Here is an 18,079-nt window from a genome sequence, read left to right on the forward strand (position 1 = left end):
ATGAAATTAAGCTATAAGGCAGTGATTCTCAACTGGCAGGGATTTCGCCCTCAGGAAACGTTTGGCAGTGTCTGGAGGTATTTTCGGTTGTCATATTTTCAGGGTGTGGGGGAAGGAGAAGGGAAAGGGTGCTACTGGCATCTGGTAGGCAGAGGCTAACTACCTTTACAATGCATTGGAAAGGGTCCCCACTCACCCCCGCCAACAGAAATAGTAACTCCGAAATGTCAGTAGTGTTGTTGGTAAAACCCTGGTGTAAGGGATCATAAAATTTTTGTGGTGTAATCTCCTCATTTCACATTAAAGTCCTGAGCTGTTGGATGAGTTATGGAGGTTTGGAAAGAAAACCTAGAATCCGAGTTTTCTGACTTCCAGGTATGTGATCATTCAACTCTATTGTTTCCTCCAAATTCTCATGTCCTTCTTTGAAACCTCTTTCCAAAAGCATCTGGAAAAGTGTGTCAGAGATTTTTCTCCGCACAGATTGAGATCTGGAATATAGCATATTCATATTTCTCTATGGGAATTCACTTTGTTGAAAAACTCAACCTAAAAGCTTACCGTAGCAATGGCAAGTCAACATTTTGCCTTTATCTCCAAGAGCTTGTTTGACTCTTGGACTGGAATAAAGTCATGTAATAATTTAAAAAAGGAAAAGAGAACAGATTATTGAATGAGAGGAGCTGTAAAACTCAAACTATAGCAAGAGAAAGAAAATAATGGTGGGAACAAAAAAAACCAGAGGAACACAGAAATGGGAGGAAGCTAAAAAATTCGATGAAGCTTTTTTGCAGCTTAAAATTTTCGTTCAAAAATCTCATGAGTAACACAAAACATTCTGTTTGGATTACAATGTGTTCAGATTTCAAAATTATGCCACCAACCACTAGTCTTTAACATTTTTTCTTTACAGTATTTTACAATTAGTTCTGAAGGAGTTCATTCACTCTTTTAATTTAATAATCCTGAGTCAATCTCTACTACATTCCATAAACAAGATATTGTAGATGCAAAAGTAACACAGAACTCTGTCTTCTGGGAATTCATAGGCTTCCAGAAAAGATAAATGTGTAAAAATTATGTTCAGTACAAAGTACTAAGTGCAAAAATAGAGGTGTGCCCACAGCACAGAGGTATAATGTGGCACACATTTACCAGTTCCATCTAGGTAGAATGGCTCTGATAAATACAGCCATTCGCATCTGCTACTACTGGAGTTATTTGTGGCCAGAAATACATGTTCACAAGACAGAGTGATAAGACTAAAAAAACAAAAACAACAAGAATAAAAAAAAACAACCACAGTTTGACTCCTTTATGAAAACAAATGGAATTATGGTAAAGAACCCCGACTTTCAATTTAGATAGACTTGGGTTTGAATTTTTACCACTTCCTACTCCGCCACCCGCATACCCACCCAATGCATGTTCTTGGTCAGGTCGTTTATTTTTTCTGAATCTTAGTTTTCTCATAAGTAAAAATAGGAAACTAAAATATGTTAGGCGTTTAGTACTGCAGTAAATTTAGTACCAGTAAGTGTGCAATAAATGGAAGAAACTAATTTTTATTTTTATTAGTATTAAGACAGTTGTATTCTTCTTAATACAGAAAAAAATTGAAAATTAATTTGAGATATATGCCTACTTAACCAATCATTCCAGTTAGGAATCTGGTCCTAGTTCCGTTCGTCCCGAGGGATTATATATAACAAATGAGAAAATTATGTCCACCTTTGACATGTATTTATTACACGATGTTAAGGCTATAGCAGGTGGTTCAATGTAGGATTTCTTGCTGCAGCTACCAGACTACAACTAGAGAAACTCTTTCCCTCCCATATGGATGACTCTCCTATGGGTCTAACATGCCAGTGTTTTTATTGATCCAAACAACTATTTTCATGTGATTTCTAAAACTGCTTTCCAGAAGCAATCTGGCCTGTAGACATCTCTAGCTACATTTCATAAATGTCTTTGTACTTGTTAATAAACCTGTAAGGACATTTGGATGTCTAATTTAGATGATAAATGGTGTTGTTTCTATTATTGGTTCAAGTTTAAGAACTAATTCTTCTTAGTAGGTTTCTTTCATCTGAAACAGACTGAATGGATTGGAAGTTGCCCACACATTTTTTCTTGGAAAACTGTATTTTTCTATTTGTCGCTCCACCCACTGCACATTCACATTTGTGAGGTGCTAAATAAGTCACATATTTGAAAATGTCATGCCTGTCTAATTTTATGCCTGGCAACTTTTTTTTTGTATTTTAAGGAAAGTAAACAATATGCCACTTTTCAAAAATTTTGCCAAGTCTTATGTTGTTGTTACATAGCACATACAACCTTCCATTACAGCAATTTACCTATATAATTTTATAATAAAACCCATGCTTTTCATTTCTATGGCATGTAGGAATGCCAATGCAAATGGAAGCACTTGATTTTTTATAAATATAATCAATGCCAGAGGGAAAATTCTGAGTTATATCTTTCCTCTGTCATGGAATCAACAAAACTATGGGAAAAAGAGTTGGAATACATGTGTTTCAGAATCACGAAAGTGATAGTACAAGTATCACTGAGAAATGCACGTGAAACACTTACTTTAAATCAAGCTTATTATCAAAATAATTTGAACACTTAGAAAGATGAGATTATTTTAGATAATCACTTTGACATGTCCCTAAACATGAACTCTTGACTCCTCTGTGGTAAGTTCCATCAGATAAACTTGGCTTCGTGCTAATCCTATTAGGTAGTACTTCTTTTCTTGTGAATATGAACTTCCTGCCTGTGTGCTGCCAGTTCCTCTGTTACTTTTCAGAATTTGTTTTTATTTATATATTTTTCAGAGTAAGAGAATCTGTAGCCCAGGCTGGAGTAGAGTGGCATGATCATAGCTCACTGTAACCTCAAACCCCTGGGCTCAAGTGCTCCTCCCCCTCAGTCTCCTCAGTAGCTGGGACTACATGCATGTGCCATCAGCCTGGATAATTTCTTAAACCCTTTTTTTTTTTGTAAAGACAGGGTCTCACTGTGTTGCGCAGGCTGGTTTTAGACCCCTGGGCTTATGCAATTCCCCTGCCTCTGCCTCCCAAGTGCGGGGATTACAGGCGTGAGCCACTGCACTTGGTCCCCGTTACTTTTAAAAGTGACTCTTTCAAATTAAAATTTAAGATAGTGTTTGAAATCCATCTAATTATTTCTTTCATTTGTTTAAGAACTATCTGAACATGCTCATCCCCATTCCCAATGTGTCCCTCTCCCAGGAAATGAGAACATTTCCACACAGACAGGGAAGCCAAATAATCTAGGAGTCATCCTTAATTTTACCGCTGTTGCTGAGAATTGGGACACAGCAAGTTTTGTCGGTTCTACTTTCAAATAGATCTCAATCCTTCACTTCTCTCTGTCCCCACCACCCACCCCTGTTCTGTGCCACCAGCATCTTCTTCACTGGGATATTGCAGAAGCCTCCAGAAAGATCCTCCTCCTTCCACAATTCGCCCCATCCTCTGTCCTCCACCACTTTCTACCAGAAGAAAATGTGATCTTTTAAACACACACAGCAGATCACATCAAGGCTCTGCCTAAAATATTCTTCCTCTCGAGTCTGAACAGGCTAAGCTTATTCTAATTGCACCCACAGTACCCTCTGCCTGGGGGGTCCTTTACTCACATATTCACCCATAGGTCTCAAACATCTCAGGTTGCTCTGCTCCACTCACTCGTTATTATGGATTCTTCTTCATAGCACTCATCAATATTTGATTTTTAAAATGAATATACTATTTTTTAAAGTAGTTTTAGGTTTACAGAAAAACTCAGCAGAAAATACCAAGTTCTCATATACCGTTCTTCCCTACCTCTTCATTTTCCCGTTATTATCATCTTGCATTGGTGTGATTCATTTGTTGCAATTGATAAACCAATATTGATGTATTATTATTAAAGTCCATAGTGTAGATAGTGTAGATTAGGGCTCACTCTTCATACATTGTACAGGTTTTGACAAATTCATAATGTCATGTATTCATCATTACAGAAAATAGAATAGTTTCACTGCCCTAAAATCTGCGGTCCTCCACCTAATCGTTCCCTTTCTCTGAAATCTCTGGCAACCACTGATATTTTCACTATCTCTATAGGCTTGACTTTTCCTGAATGTCATATAGTTGGAATCACATAGCATGTTCACCATTTGATTTTTTAAAATTAACTTAATTATTTTCTATGTCTCCCTGTAGAGTAAAGACTTCAAGAAAATACGGATCTTATCTGTCTTGTTTTCTCCTTTGCCCACAGCACCAGCAACAAATAGGCCCACAGAGAATATTCTGCAGGAATCTGTTGATTGAATGAATAGATGAATCCACCTGCTAACCCAATAGAGAGCAATCACCTATGCTTCTGAAATGCTCCTTTCTTGATTTGTTCTAATAACATTGGAGTCGACTTCCCTAAGTTTCTTACTTTTACATTGATGTTTTGCAAATATTGGGAAAGGAAGAGTCATCCTCTGGCCCCAAGTGGTTGAGGGTGTGACCACCACTATAGGTCCTTTTGCCACGAGACCAACATAGACACTTATCTAGTTACATTCGATACATGAGCACACCCTGAGTTAGAAATGCAGAATCTGAAACACATTCTATATGTTAATAGCAAGCTCTGCTCTGTTTCTGCTGCCCTTTAGTACTCAAAGGCTGGGCATGAGTCTGCTTTCCCACTTCCCTTCTTTTATCTTTGCCTTTGCTCTTCTGAATCACATCCATTGGTCCCCTGAATATTTTCCACTTTTATCACTTTCAATTCCTTTCTATTCTCCCCCTCCTCTTATCCTTTCTCATCTGCAAAGCAGAAAAACACCCTAATTGTGACTGACAAGAGAGGGAACAGCACTTGAGATTTCCCGTATGAAGGAAAGAAGAACTACGTATATTAAAGTGCAATTAACCATAACAAGGAACTACGTCCTTTAAAACAGAGATGCCCAGAAGACTCTGCCATAATTTCCCAAAACCTCCAACTTTCTCTTATTAAAATTCTTTCCTTTTAATCTCTGCCGTGTGAAATATAAAAATCAGTTTTTACTCAATTCTAAATTATTCTTTTGTTTATTGAGTCACAATTCTCAGAATTTTTTTTTTTTTTTTCTTAATGCTTGACCCATAGGAGCTACATCTGAATTCATTATGATGGAAGATTTAGGGTACTCTTGCTACTTCACATATTTTAAACTCTAGAAAACATGCTTATCTTCACCCTGTTTAAGACCGTGCTTGTTTTATATCCTCTAAGTTTAGCCCATGCAGCCTCTGTCTTTCCAGAGGGAGCCCCAATCTTTCTAACAGTAACCCCTTCCCAGTAGGGGAAGCAGAAATAAGCAAAATCCAGTAAAACACTTAGCAACTTTGTTGATTGTGGAGAGATATAAGTAACATAATGACTTTTGGGGGGCACTTAAAAACTAAGAAGTATTTATTTAAATGTACAAAATTAAAAAGAACATAGCTCACAGGGAAAAAGGACATTAAAACCTATTTGTAAACTCTAAATATTATATTACATCTTGAAATTTTCAAATGAGTAGAAACATCTTATTCTACCCTAAAGATACCGTTAATTCATTCAATGCCAAATAGTACTGCTTAATTTAGTGGGTTAAGTTTGTTTTGGGTTCTATTTTTAAAATTAGAAATATGCTTTTAAAGGCTACACATTATTACTTACAGAGCTATTCCAGCATATACATTTATACTTTTGTACTATTTATCCACCTTAAAAATGAATTAGTAGTCTGACTAACTTAGCCTTTGAGGGTATAATCATCTCCTTTTCATAGAATGCTTTCAAGGCCTTTTAAAAATAAGGAAATCAACCATTCCTTAGGGAGTAATCTTGCCTCAAAGACATATTTCTTTTTAAATTTTTTCCTGAGTTCCATAAAGATGATATAAAAGGAGAAATAAAGTAAACCCAAAGTGTGCCCGTGAGACTTTACTGACTTTGAGGGCTTCAGTGACCTCAGTAAATCACTTTCTAAAGCTTCATTCTCAGAATTGATCAAGTTACTAAAAACTGCATTGCAATTACAGCCTTATTATTCAGGTCAGCATCCTTAATTCCATAAGCTCTCCTTTAGCAATCGCTCTGATGTCAGATATGAAATATTCCTAATCTAACAGGATCATAGTCTTGCTTCTGCTCCGAAGCATTTTAACATTCATTTGAATGGCAATGTACCCACTAATATCAAGCAGTGGGCTCAGCAAAGGATAAAACATACAAAGAAGCAAACTTACCATCAGACACGTTACTATAATAACAAAGATGCTGAGAAAAATGACAACAGCATAAAATCCTTCTTTGCTCCAGATTTTGTCCGCTTCATGCTGCCCTTGTAAAACATTTTTCTTTAAAAGCAAAACAGAAAGTCCGACGTTAAATGAGAGCTTGAGAAAACTGGCGTTCTTATCAGACACTAAACATATTTTTAGCCTTATTCCATTCAGTGTAGTGCAACACACCTACACCCCCCGCTGCCAGAGCTGCTTCTCAAACTGATCTAAGACAACAGACTACCATCCTTATATATCAAGAGATCATTTAGTCTCCTATACAGGAGCAAGCGTGCCTGCCTGACATGGCATCCACAGGTCCCAGGCTTTCTAAATATCCCTCAGCGTCTCTCTTGGAAACTACCTGGTTCATAGGTAAGAGAGTTCTGTTTTTTCTGTGTGGAGGAAATTGTTTCTGATTTCCTTACTCTGCTTTAAGTCCCCTCCCACAACATCAGCACCCTGGATTACGTGCTGTCCTACCGTTCTTTACTTTTAAACAAAAGTGAAACAAGAGCAAACAAAAGCTTGTGTTGCATTAATAAATACAGCAACAATGCCAGGATTATTTTCTTCTTTTAATCACATTTTTTTTTTCAATTGGAGTCTCTGCTGTCAAAACCTGACTAAAATATCATCTCAATATATATTGTTAGAATATCACATGTTTTTCTAAAGTAATAGGGAACATTAAAAAGTTCAGAATTATTTGGCAATAAAAGGTAGAATACACAGGTTTATTTTTATTTGTATCATTTTGTTCCACTTTGGGGCTGGTAGAGCAGAGAAGAAGCATGAATAAAGTGTGCATGACTCTATTAATTTTATTTCATTAATTTTTTTAAAGAAGCACATTGACTGAAATCCATTCTTAGAATAAAATTAAGTTGTATAATTTAGTGACAGTATAGATTTATAGTTAACGAAACGAACTTGAAACCAAATAGTCCATGATTAAGAAAAACATATAAAGGCTAAATCAAGTCAAATGCTTTAACTCATCTAAAATTTCATTTTGTTGAAGGTTGCCTTTTTATTCCCTTTAGGGAAGAGTACATATCTGTCCTTGGATATTGTTTCCAGTGATTAAGAAGGCCTGGAATAAAACATGTCTTGCAGATGTCTGAACTTTGAAATCATAGCTAATTTATTTTTAAGGCTTTTAAAAAATAAAATATATCCAACATTTATAAATCAGACAAAAAATTTACCTTGAAAAATACTTTATGAGAACTATCATTCAGGAATACAAGTGTGTTTTGGTGGGAAGATAAGAAAGGCTGAACAGAAAAGATTTTTGAGTTCAATTGTGATTACAAAAATTATTTGGAGAAAGCCTTTATTAAATGCTAAAGTAATCAGGATTCTATTTCCTTTACTTGTAAAACATCGATGTGCTCACTAATTATAGTATAATAGTATCTGGCCTACTTTCTAAGACATAGATAGATGCATAGATACAAGAAATGATTTAGATATGTATTTTAAAGATACATAAATGATAAATCGATGGAGAATCTGAAAACACTTGATGGATAAAATGATTAGAAACCAAGTATCCTGCTGCAAAACAACTCTGGGTTCAAGTGACAAATTTTCTTTCACCTCTTTGAAGTCAGCCATATCGTTTTTTTTTAATTCCAATGTCTCTATAAGCATAGCTGGAAACGAATAGAGAACTCTTGCAGAAATCAGGTATAAATATGGAAATGAATTTTTTACAGGCAACAAAATAGCATCTATTGTTTGCTATAAAAGCAAACTAGTTAAGCCTTCAAGTAGGCAGCATAAATTTGTCAAATTTAAATATAAGGAGTTGAGCTTAAGCCCATGTAAAATTTGGATAAAAAGGGGTGGTTAGGTGGGTGGAAAGAGATTTTGTGTTCCTAACCCGATTTGGTTCATTTTTTTTTTTCTTGCTGTAGTTCTACAACTCCTAGAATATCAACATGTTCCTTTCTGCTTAAGACAAACCCGTTTTGTTTTCTTTTTTAACTGAAGCAGTAATGATGAAAGAATTAACTCCCACCCTCCCATCCCCCACTCCCAGTTAGAAAGACACGTTTTAAACTCCTAGAACTTAGTCACTGCACTTTCTTGGTAAATAGGTTTCTTTCTGAGTCATGCTACTCCTGCTGAACACTACTATATTTGTACAGAGATCTAAAAAACTTGATAAGGCCAGGGTAATAAATGGAAAAGTTTGCAGTTAAGAGCTCACACATCAAAAGACTATAATTCACAAGACTCTTCAATCTAACCTTTGCATAGGGTTAACCCCATGCTTTTTATATTTTGTCAGGGGGCCGAGGATTGAATAATTCAGAGGCTCTGTTGCTGGGTCAAGCCAATGCCACTATATCATCTTTATGTTTTATTATTTCATAGCTACATTGCTTTGTCCTTTAACTTAGTTGCAGTGAAAGAAGCTGATGGGTTTTATTATTTAAAATTTGGGCAGTTTTCTGTACAGTTAACAATGGCTTCTCTATATCCTGTTTAATAATTTGATGCACTATAGCTCATTCTTTTTGTCCTTTCTTTTTAAATATTTTAATCAATTCTGATCTCAGATGCAGAAGGAGATCCCAAATGCTAGGAGAGATGATTCAGAGATACAGAGGATCTAGGAGATACACTTCTTTAAGAGAGAGGAAGCGCACAGAATAAGAATGAAGTGCAAATGTTATAAAGTATCTGGTTAATTTGATTGACTTGGCAGATAAATGAGAGGTATCCTATAACAATATGGCTTTGTTGGATAAATGCCAAGCTTCCACTGTACTGTGCACAATGTGAGCAATTGTTCTGAACGGTCGAATACAGGTTAATATTGATTGTATGGCTCCTCAGCACCGTATGGCTAGGTCTACACTAATTTAGACTAGACTACCTGCTAGTGTTCCTAGTTTGAAGGAATAATCATTAAACTCACACATTATTGTTTACATTTATATGTAATGGCTTTTTTTCTTTGTAAATATTTCATGAAGGTATCAGTCGGCACATTGGACTTTTATTTAAAGAAGGTTACTTTCTCCTTTGAAATATAAGATTTGGAAACTGGAGTAATTTGCAATTGAACAACAACAAAATTCCTGAATCATTTTTAAAAATGTCAACACAGAACTTACCGTTTTAATAGGTGTTTAATTCATTTTGTAAAAACATTTAATTTTATTTTCCTGGGATTTTACTTATTAGGCAAGAGGAGGTCTAGTTTTATCTGTATGAGTGCCTATAATGTTCTAGATGTCATATACAAATATATAAAAGAAATAATGTCTTTTCCTTTAAGAAACAGATTACAAATGAAAACAAATGACTAAACAAAAACAGTTTTCTAGTTGTTTTTTTTGTTTCTCAAGAGTCATGTTCAATTTAAAAAAATCAAGCATATGACAAAACAATAAAAAACCATATCCTTCCGTGAAGGTAATTAACGTAAGTTTAGGAATAGATGCTTTGAGACATCATTCATGATGTTCTATAATTCATGCAAAGGATGAAAAGTCAAAATACCAGTGATCCTTTTTTTCTGTTAATGAATATGTTGCCATAACATGTTACAATTTTAAGATTAAAATGTGAAAAAATGGGTTGAGGTATAAGTTGTTATAAAAGATTAACCACAGAAAAAATGAATAAAGATGTAACAAAACTCACAGAATAGCATTCAACAGTTTTAAGCAACTATCCATCAATATTTTTGCAGGGTTTCTTTAGGTTGCATCTATACCAAGCACCTCCCCACTGGGGTGCCTGCTCACTACAGACAGCTTTTCCCTGTTTCTGCATTTAGAGATTCTGGTCAAAGGTCAAAGGGTAATGCCTGGCTCCTTCTAGGAGTGCTCAAACATAAAGGTTCAAATAATCCCTCTGTCCTTCATGATATGCTCCTTATATCTGATTCAAATACTTCCTCATCTTCTGTAATGCATATTTTCTAAATTCCAGATTTGTAGATTCCAACAATTTTATGAGAATCTATCACATTTATCATCAAATACACTTTCCTTATTCAAATGTAGTCTGTTGTGAGATAGTAGCTCTGTGAGAGCCCATTAAGCTAAGTACCTCACCTTCACTGGACTGGGGTATATTGGAGGATGCCCAGGTACTTGCTTTAAGCCAGCTCTTTTTGTATGGGGAGAGCTTCTTTTGGTTTGCAAATCTGAGTGACTCAGTAAGTTGCTCTATTCTTAAAGCCTTCAGAATGGCTTTTAAACTCAGAATAAAGCAACAGGGAAGGCCGTTTATATGATTCTCTAAAAGCTTATGGGAAGCAGGATACATTTATCCAACGGTCTTTCTAAAATTTAAAGAACTGTCCTAGGCAATATGTGTACCAGTCAGTCCGTGAAGGGCCTGGACTGTGGGAATGGGGTTTGGCTTTGTGCACAAGCGGAACTGCTTCAGATTCAGACGTGGGCAGGGCTGGGAGGGGCCCGGTGGTTCACCAACTGCTGACCCTCTCCTCTGGCCTCTCTAAAGCATAAGGGGTCTCTTCTCCAAGGCTCCCATGGCACAGTGTAGTAACTTTATTTATCGTACTATATTCTTATTATCTGTTTGTGTCGTATTTGCCCTATTAGTGCATAAATTCATTGAGACAAGCATCATTTATTATTTGTTTTCTTATTTCTCTGGCTTTAGATATTAGCTAGCACAGTACTTGGCTATTTGTTGTTGTTGTCTGTTTGTTTTGGGACTCCACCCAGGCTGGAGTGCAGTGGCCTCATCACAGCTCATTACAACCTTAAATTCCTGGGCTCAGGTGATCCTCCTGCCTCAGCCTCCCAAGTAGCTGGGACCACAGTTACACACCACCATGCCCAGCTAATTTTTAACTTGTTTTGTAAAGTCAGAGTCTTGCTATGTTGCTCAGGTTGGTCTCAAACTCCTGGCCTCAACCAATCCTCTCCTCTTGACCTCCCAAAGTGCTGGGATTACAGGCTTGAGCCACCGCACCCAGCATGACTATTTGTTGACTCAGTTTTGTTGTGTGCCCATTGCATGCCAGGCACTAAATGAAGGCAACGAAGACACAGATCAAATGACATGTTACAAGCTCTCAAAAAAAACCACAGTGTAGAGATGAGCCTAAAGACTAACATGGGATAAGGAGTTTTTGTTTTAAGCTTGACGGGAACACAGAGTAAGGAGCATCTTCGTCTGTGGAGGCACAAGGGATACTTTGCTATACAGTAGACTGATCTTTTTTTTTGTTTGTTTTTTTTTTTTTTTTTTTTTTTGAGACGAAGTCTCGCTCTGTCTCCCAGGCTGGAGTGCAGTGGCGCGATCTCGGCTCACTGCAAGCTCCGCCTCCCGGGTTCACGCCATTCTCCTGCCTCAGCCTCTCAGAGTAGCTGGGACTACAGGCGCCCGCCACCACGCCCGGCTAATTTTTTGTATTTTTAGTAGAGACGGGGTTTCACCGTGGTCTCGATCTCCTGACCTCGTGATCCGCCCGCCTCGGCCTCCCAAAGTGCTGGGATTACAAGCGTGAGCCACCGTGCCCGGCCCAGTAGACTGATCTTAAGAAATGAAAGGTATGCATGGTGAAACCCGGTCTCTACTAAAAATACAAAAAATTAGCTGGGCATGGTGGCAGGCGCCTGTAGTCCCAGCTACTCAGAAGGTTGAGGCAAGAGAATGGCGTGAACCTGGGAGGCGGAGCTTGCAGTGAACCGAGATGCACCGCTGCACTCCAGCCTGGAAGACAGAGCAAGACTCCGTCTAAAAAAAAAAGAAATGAAAGGTATGTAGATGAAACAATATATACAAAAGCATGGAGGAAGGAGAGAGCGTGGTGTATGATAGATCTCTCAAGTTTAGAATTGCTGACATGTAAACTAGGAAAGCGTTGTTCGACAATTATAAAGCCCAGCATACAAAGGACCATATACCGTATTAAGGAATCTAGACTTCATTCCGTAGTATTTTGAAAGCCAAAGAAGAATCATGAAATTAGGAGGGCATGGCCAAATTTATGTTGAGAAAGATTACTTTGGTGGCAGGAAAGAAAACACATTGGGTGTGTTGGGAAAGAGAACAGAGAGAGGCGCAAAACCAAATGCAGGAAGACCAGTTGGGGGTGGTTGTGACAGTCATGGTTCAATGATGACATATATTCTCATTGTGCCAATTCATCCTGTATTCAAATTACATTTGTCTGCTACCTAGGCTGTGTGAGAATTTCTACATATACTTTAAAAATTCAATCCATATTTCAAGTTTATAAGTGCTGTACCCATTTTGGATTTGAAGAAACTAAGGCTCAGGGAGGTTGATATCATGCAAAGGCAGACAACCTCAAAGAGATTAAATGGCCTGCCGATGGTCACACACATTTTACATGTGGCTTTGGGATATAAACTCCATCTGGGCTCAAGTGATCCTGCTGCCTCAGCCTCCCCAGTGGTTAGGATTACAAACATAAGCCACCATGCCCACCCAGAGCTTTTATACCACACCTGTGATACTAAAATGAGAGGTAGTATGATTTACTGTAAAGGTGAATAGACCAGGGATCAGGATATCTAGATTTTGGACAGAGAAGATGGCTCGCTCACATCTGTAATCCCAGAACTTTGGGAGGCCAAGGTGGAAGGATTGCTTGAGGCCAGGCATTCAAGACCAGCCTGGGCAACATAGCAAAACCCTGCCTCTATAAGAGAGAAAAAAAAAGACACCTAGATCTTAGGTGGTGCTTTACGCCTCTCTTGTTCTGTCACCTTGAGGGAGTCACTTAATTTCTATGGGCCATACTTTCTGTATCTACAAGGTGTTACACATATTCCCTCCAGTTCAATTTCATGATTCCATGAATCGAATTACACGTATTTAGGATGATGATCCTTCCAGTAGGTTTGTTAGAGCGGGATGGAGTAATAGAATTGGAAAGCAAATTAAATCCATTGAGGAGTGAGATGGTGGAGGTGGTAGAGGAAATTTTTTAAAAGTGACAAATTTGGAAAATACTATGAAGAAACATCTATAGTTCTTAAGACTTAAGTTCTTAAAAAAAACTATAGTTTCTTCAGCAAAAGAAAAATCACATTTCAAATTAATTTCAAAGTTATGAGAAAAGGCAAGTATCTGGTGACCATTTTGACAATGAAGACAATGAGGAGGGGTGCACCTGTAGAGAAAGAAGGATTTAAATGTATTTTTGTTTATTTGACATATCAGTTTCAAGTGATCAATCGACAAAATACATCTAAATCTTCTTTCTTCTAGAAAATTTACTGGATAAGTCAAAATAAGTTATAAGGCCACAAAGGTTTGAAGAAGAAAAATGCCAAAAAGTGAAAACTTTAATGTGAAAATGCATTTCCTTAAGAGGTAAACGTATACAATGTAAAGATCAGAGAATTCTGACACTCAGGGAAATTTTTATTATCAAATAACATACAATAAACAACTTTCATCTCAAAGCCTCTTGGGATTGAATTACCATAGCATGCTAACTGTTCACATTTTTAATGAATTGTTTCGTGCAACAGCATACCTCAGGAGAGACTTCTGTAATTCCAAACTGGGATAAACTTTGATGCAAAACATTGATATTAAGTGAACGAAGAACTTCCTCAGAGGGCAGAGCATCAGAAATTCCTGTTTTTCGGTTTATGGGAGACACAAACAGTTCAATACTGTTCTTCTTTCCCTAATAAAGGCAGAATATTTGTATTTGTTATAGACATTTTAAATAACTTTGGATAATATTTTTACTTGTCCTTTAGAAACATTAAAGGAAGTCAGAATTCTAGAATCCTAAAAGTCTTTGTGGAGATTACATTTATTAGTTATTCTCTGATAGACTTAATGTTACCAGTCCAAAGTCTAAAATCTTCAAATAGCTTTCTTCCAATTAGTTGCCACCCCCCAAGATTTGTAATTTTATATTTCATTGCATGCTGATTCATTTACCATTCCATATTGTAATTTTTTGCTGTAGATTGTTCAGATGTTCCCTGAGTAATTATGTTTAAAGAAGCATTTTAAAATCAAATGAATTAAAGTCCAAAGTAATAGTAAAATTACATATTAGACATCACCACTCTCTCTATTATTTTTATAACTTGTGTTAATGTGAAGGCTTGGCTAGCTAAAGAAGATGGTGCCAGATGAGCTTTGAAGTCCTTTTCCTGATTCTGTTCTTCACCTCAAATATGTCACACATTTAAAATTGGTCATTTGGTGGAAATGCATATCTTGTGTAGTGATGTCATGATAGTTTTCCTATTAGTATTACCTCATTAGCTGAAATGGAGTCAGAGAATTTCTTACCATAAATGTCTGATATTCTATGTGCGTGCACACACACACACACACACACACAGAGCAGACAAAACCATGGCGATTGATAATATTATCTTTTACAACTTACACAACACACTAATAGAAGGAAATTATTCTTAGCTTTCTTTCTGACACATGGAGCGCTCTCATGCTAGAAAGTTTTCTTTTAATGTGCTTTATCAGAATTTTAGCTGGGTATAAAATGAAGTATCAGTTTACTACTAGCAATCCAGTAAAAGTTTTTTCATGTTTGCAGAGAACAGACAATAACTAAATACTGATGTGAAACATGTTTATAACAATTTAAGTAGTCTGTGACCTAATAACAACTACAGTAGGTACAGAGCACTTGTGTTGTGCCTAACATGCTCCTATTTACCTTAGATCTCTTATCTCATTTATTGCTCAAAACACCTCTAAGTGATAGGTATTACGATTATCTCTATTTTACAAATAAAATGTAAGTGGCTTGCCCACATTCACATACATGGAAAATGGCCACACTGGAAATGAAGTATGGTTTTGTCTGTCTCCAAAACACATGCTGTTAATCATCATGCTTTGCTATGTCAGGTATTGTAACTCTAGCTATTATAATAACTACCTTGAACCATGCTACTAACATTCTCTGAGGATATGATAAGCACATCCCTTCCTCAGTCTGGCAAATCCCTCCTTCACCCTTGCAAACAGCTATTATGCTCATTAAACCTAATATGTATAAAAGTATATCTAAGATATCTATGTCTATATCATCTCTATATATCTTAGCAAAACATATGCACAGGTTGATGCATATGTATTTTTATATGTATATATTGTATATACATATAAAATCTAGATCTAGATCCAAGACTTTTTTTTTTTTTTTTTTTGAGATGGAGTTTTGCTCTTGTTGACCAGGCTGGAGTGCAATGGCATGATCTCTGCTCACTGCAACTTCCACCTCCCAGGTTCAAGTGATTCTCCTGCCTCAGCCTCCTGAGTAGCTGGGATTACAGACGCCTGCCACCATGCCCAGCCAATTTTTTGTATTTTTAGTAGTAGAGATGGGGTTTTACCATGTTGGCCAGGCTGGTCTCGAACTCCTGACCTCCAGTGAACCACCCTCCTGGCCTCCCAAAGTTCTGGGATTACAGGCGTGAGCCACCAGGTAACCTTCGCTCATTCAGGGGAATGTTGTATTTCTTCTTCTGTGGTATGAGTTAAAACTTTTTAAAATCTTGTTTACTTCTAGAACATTGTTGATTCACAGAATACAAATTTTTATGAAGAAATGAAACAACTCACTCTCTATACACAGAAAAAATGAAAAGAAACATAAACCCCAAACCAAAAACAAGAGCAAATTCCCTCCATAGCGAATGCAGATGGATGCAGTAGAAAGCCGAGCTCCATGCAGCAGAAGCACAGCAATTTAAGGCCGGGGGAATGTGGAGTCCTTGCTTGGACTCCCATTGCAGTGGACATTAAGAACAATTTAAAACCTGTACAGTGATCCCAAAGTTCCTTTTCAAATAAAACTGAGGTGACTAGCTTTTTACAAAGAGACAGTCATCTGATCTGAATTTACTTTTTTTTGGCCTTTGCTCACGCCCACTTTCCAGTGCAGTTGGGAACATGTAGTTGCATGAAATCCAGGTTCCCAAACACCAAGGAAAGAGAGGAAATAATGGATGTGGGTGATTGACATATAGGCCTAGACTGGGCCCTATACAACAGATCCTTTGGGTTTACCTTTTTTTTTTTTTTTTTTTTTTTTTCACTTTACCCACTCAGATGCCCATTCAAAGTTTTCTCTTAGTTTTCCTGGACTACCAATTCCTGCATTCCATCTGGGCTGCAGCCCTCAGGGTCAGTTCTTCTTTATTCTTTATTTAAAATGCCCTGCCTTGTGCACTCAATGTCCATTGTTCTATTGATATACTTGAAAGTATATCAGCAATGCCTGGAAACTGCCTTACCTGATACAGAAGCTTTCACTCTAATGGAGAATATTTTCGGAGTACTGTCAGGTTGGTAAGGCAAGTGTTTTGGGCTCTTTCATACTTACCACAGGACCTAGCCTTGAACTATGATAGAGTTAACAAACTTCCACTGTAAAGGGCCACATGATAAATAGTTTAGGCTTCATGAGCCAATCTTTTGCAACTACTGAACTCTGCCACTGTAATATAAAAGCCATCGTGGGCAATGGGTAGATGAGTTGATATAGCTTGTTTCATAAAATTTTATTTGCAAAAACATGACGTGCCAGATTTGGCTCATTAGCCATACAACTATAGCATGAGCCCTTTAGTGATTAAAAAAACCACACACACGGCTTGAATTTTGGGAATGCGAAATGTGGATATCTTACAATGAGGCGATTGATGTGCACTTGCTGGGGTAAGAGTCCTAAAGCTGCAGCCACTCCTTGGCGGAAGATCCGAAGCAAGGTTATGTTTAGCTTGTTTACATCCATTTGCAGTGTCTAGAAAATAAAGACAAAAATAAATCCAAATTATAGTATTAATAAGTCTTTGGTTCAGGACATTCAGTTCTTGACTCATGACTGACCACAGTTTCTGTGACTCTGCTAAGTTTACACTAATAATGCTTTATTGCATTTTTGATAGAAATAAAATTATAGGAACATCGCATGTGAAACTTTGAATGGTGTTAGTTAAAAAGATGTATTATATACACCATGGAACATTATGCAGCCATAAAAAGAATGAAATTATGTCCTTTGCAGCACATGGTTGCAGCCAGAGGCCATTATCCCAAGCGAAGTAGTGCGGAAACAGGAAACCATATACTGCATGTTCTCACTTAGAAGTGGGAGCTGAACATTGAGTACCCATGGACATAAAGATGAGAGCAATGGACACTGGAGACTGCTAGAGGAGAGAGGGAGGGAAGGGGGTGAGGGATTGCTTAATGTGTGCTGTGCTCACTGCCTGGGTGATGGGATCATCTGCACCCTAAATCCCAGTGTTATGATACAGTGTTCCCATGTGGCAAACCTGCACATGTACCCCCTGAATCAAAAATAAAAGTTGATGTTTTAGAAAAGATGGTATAGTATATAATAATGCAATTTGTCTAGTTATAATAAAAAGCACAAATGAATGGTCAATTCATAAATAATTTCATTGAAATGTGCCTTGAATAATTTTACTTTAGTTTAGTTCCAGATGACAGAATGGAATCTGTGGCCAAGTGTATTTCAGTTATCCATCTTCAATTTGTGTTCATACAAGTCACAGAGAGAAAGATGCTGTGTAAGTTCCATAAGGCCTGTCTTGGCAGTTTCTATACATAGTGATTTGCTGCCAGTGCAAGGCAAAAGAATGAGGTGCAAGAATACATTTTCAAACTCTGGTAAAAATGCCAGTGGTACTGATGATTTGGTCTAAGATAATTCTTATTCAGTTGTTTGGGCAAACACT

The 18,079-nt window shown here is 37.1% G+C and overlaps 1 protein-coding gene across 5 annotated transcripts in view; it reads right to left on the reverse strand.

The window, feature by feature from the left end:
• The window catches only part of PTPRR (protein tyrosine phosphatase receptor type R), a 276,097-nt gene that overhangs the window by 111,588 nt on the left and 146,430 nt on the right, over nt 1-18,079 (reverse strand). For 4 of the 5 annotated variants that reach the window (XM_055239631.1, XM_055239635.1, XM_055239633.2 and 1 more), the window contains 3 exons: nt 17,005-17,118; nt 13,855-14,010; nt 6,306-6,416 (listed from right to left, as the gene is read on the reverse strand). In XM_055239631.1, the coding sequence (XP_055095606.1) occupies nt 6,306-6,416; nt 13,855-14,010; nt 17,005-17,118 (381 nt within the window). Of the gene's footprint in view, nt 1-6,305; nt 6,417-6,705; nt 6,889-13,854; nt 14,011-17,004; nt 17,119-18,079 lie in introns of those variants that run through there. The other variant, XM_055239636.1, reaches the window with a different exon arrangement.

The sequence above is a fragment of the Symphalangus syndactylus genome, chromosome 13, assembly GCF_028878055.3.
Source record: "Symphalangus syndactylus isolate Jambi chromosome 13, NHGRI_mSymSyn1-v2.1_pri, whole genome shotgun sequence".
Classification (NCBI taxonomy): Eukaryota; Metazoa; Chordata; class Mammalia; order Primates; family Hylobatidae; genus Symphalangus; species Symphalangus syndactylus.